This window comes from Aplysia californica, unplaced genomic scaffold (genome assembly GCF_000002075.1).
Source record: "Aplysia californica isolate F4 #8 unplaced genomic scaffold, AplCal3.0 scaffold00953, whole genome shotgun sequence".
NCBI classification, from domain to species: domain Eukaryota; kingdom Metazoa; phylum Mollusca; class Gastropoda; order Aplysiida; family Aplysiidae; genus Aplysia; species Aplysia californica.
Window position 1 is genome coordinate 81,849 of NW_004798223.1, and position 1,805 is coordinate 83,653.

The 1,805-nt window shown below is 40.1% G+C and overlaps 1 protein-coding gene across 1 annotated transcript in view; it reads left to right on the plus strand.

The window, feature by feature from the left end:
- Positions 1-1,805, plus strand: part of LOC101850762 (transforming growth factor-beta-induced protein ig-h3) — a gene marked incomplete in the record, with an annotated part of 8,034 nt that overhangs the window by 2,772 nt on the left and 3,457 nt on the right. Inside the window, 2 exon segments of the mRNA XM_013089446.2 lie at positions 252-348; positions 1,281-1,476. Coding sequence (XP_012944900.1) covers positions 252-348; positions 1,281-1,476 — 293 coding nt within the window.

Consider the following 1,805-nt stretch of genomic DNA (forward strand, 5'->3'; position numbering starts at 1 on the left):
TTAAAAATACCGAACACAACAGCAGGACTTAATTTAGAACAATTAACTTCCGATTTTGGGTAATTTGTAGAAACCATAACTCTTGATTTAAAGCCATCCAGCCATGTCATCCAAATGTTATGTTGTGTTGTCTCCCCTGACGTTGTCCATCGCACTGAGAACTGTTCTTTTTTTTCTTTTCTTTCCTTTGTTTTTTAAAATATATTTGACTAAGATCCTTTATTTTTTCTGACCCTTTCCAACGTCTGCAGGTCCCAAGACGCCTCGGACAACATGATGCTGGAGTCGACACTCAGCGGATCCAAGATTCGGGTCAACGTCTACAACGACGCCCAGGCAGGAAGCCAGGCACTGATTTTACTCTTTTATTCGTGAACTTGTTCATTCTTTCACTCTCTCATCCGTAATTTACACTCTTTTAATCCTCCTTTCCGCAGTCCCATCAGCGGTTTCTGCTTTTAACGAAAACCATTTTCTAATTGTTTTTTCTTGTCCTTTCATTCATTCATCCACTCCTTACAATTGAGAAGCCGTCCTAATCCGTACATGTTGGAGATCTGCTGTTGCCAGGACACTCAACGTATAATGTGTAATACATAATATCATTAAGATCTAACAGTTGAACAAATATCCCAAAGAAAGAAGACTTTATAGATATTCCTGTTATCTATTCTCGCAATTAAAACCCTTTGTTTGGTTTCGGCATGCGTTTTTAGCATAATATTAGGCTCTTCGATGTTGTGCGCGGACAACCTGGAGTTTGGTTCCCCAGTAGAGAAGTAATGATATACGCGTCAAATGACCCCTATGCTTACTGGGATGTTATATACCTCTCCCCCCTGGCTAATCCTGACAAAGTCGAAGCAGCCATTCTCAAGAAAGATCTACATTGAGTCTGCCGATTAGGGAATGAGGGTGGTGTGGGCGTACAACGCTTCGTCGGCTAGCTGTTCAGATGTACCTAGCCCACATTTTTAAAAATACAATAAAAAAAATTCTTTTATCGGTTGCATGTGCTAGGGACATAATAATATGTTAAAATTCAGATCCTAAGTGTGAAAAAAGCAGGAAAAGGTACAGCACCGTGAAATTATTGGTAAAAGGGCCAGATAGTTTTTCTCTCTACGGAAAATTACTGCTTTCCGGGCTTTGAACAGTTGAACGACGTGCCAAAAATATATATTCAAGCTCATTTTATTCTTGTTTTGTTTTTGTTTTGTAAATTGGTTTTTTTTAAATGTCCTTTTATTTCCAATGTATGATTTCATCCTGCTCACCAGGGTCCACTATTCATAACTCTGAACGGCGCCAAAGTGCTCAAGGCAAACATCCAGGCAACTAACGGCTATCTGCACCTCATAGACACCGTGATGATGCCTCCTCTGGGCAACTTCTACGACATTGTATCTGGCTCCGACGTGCACACAGTTATGAAGTCCGTTATTGATGATACCAATGAGCAGACCCTCTTTCAAAGTGAGTGGGCTTTTGTTTTAATTTCTCTTTTCGTTTATATAGACAGCGAAAGATCTTGTCAGTTTGTTAGTGTTTGAGCGCTTAATCGGCTGCTCGCACTGTATGCTTCCCGGGAAGCTGAGAATGTTTCGGAGTGTTCTATGGTCTGCTGGGGTAATAATATAGTGTAAAGCGCATAGAGCCTGCTGTTGAGCGGGGATATGCGCTATACAAATGCTATCTATTATTATTATTTTGGGATGTTCGTATTATCATAAATTGACATTAATGTTGTTGGATTTGGTTGTTATGGTTGTGGAAAAGGTTGTCAAGTGGTTGGGAAAGACATG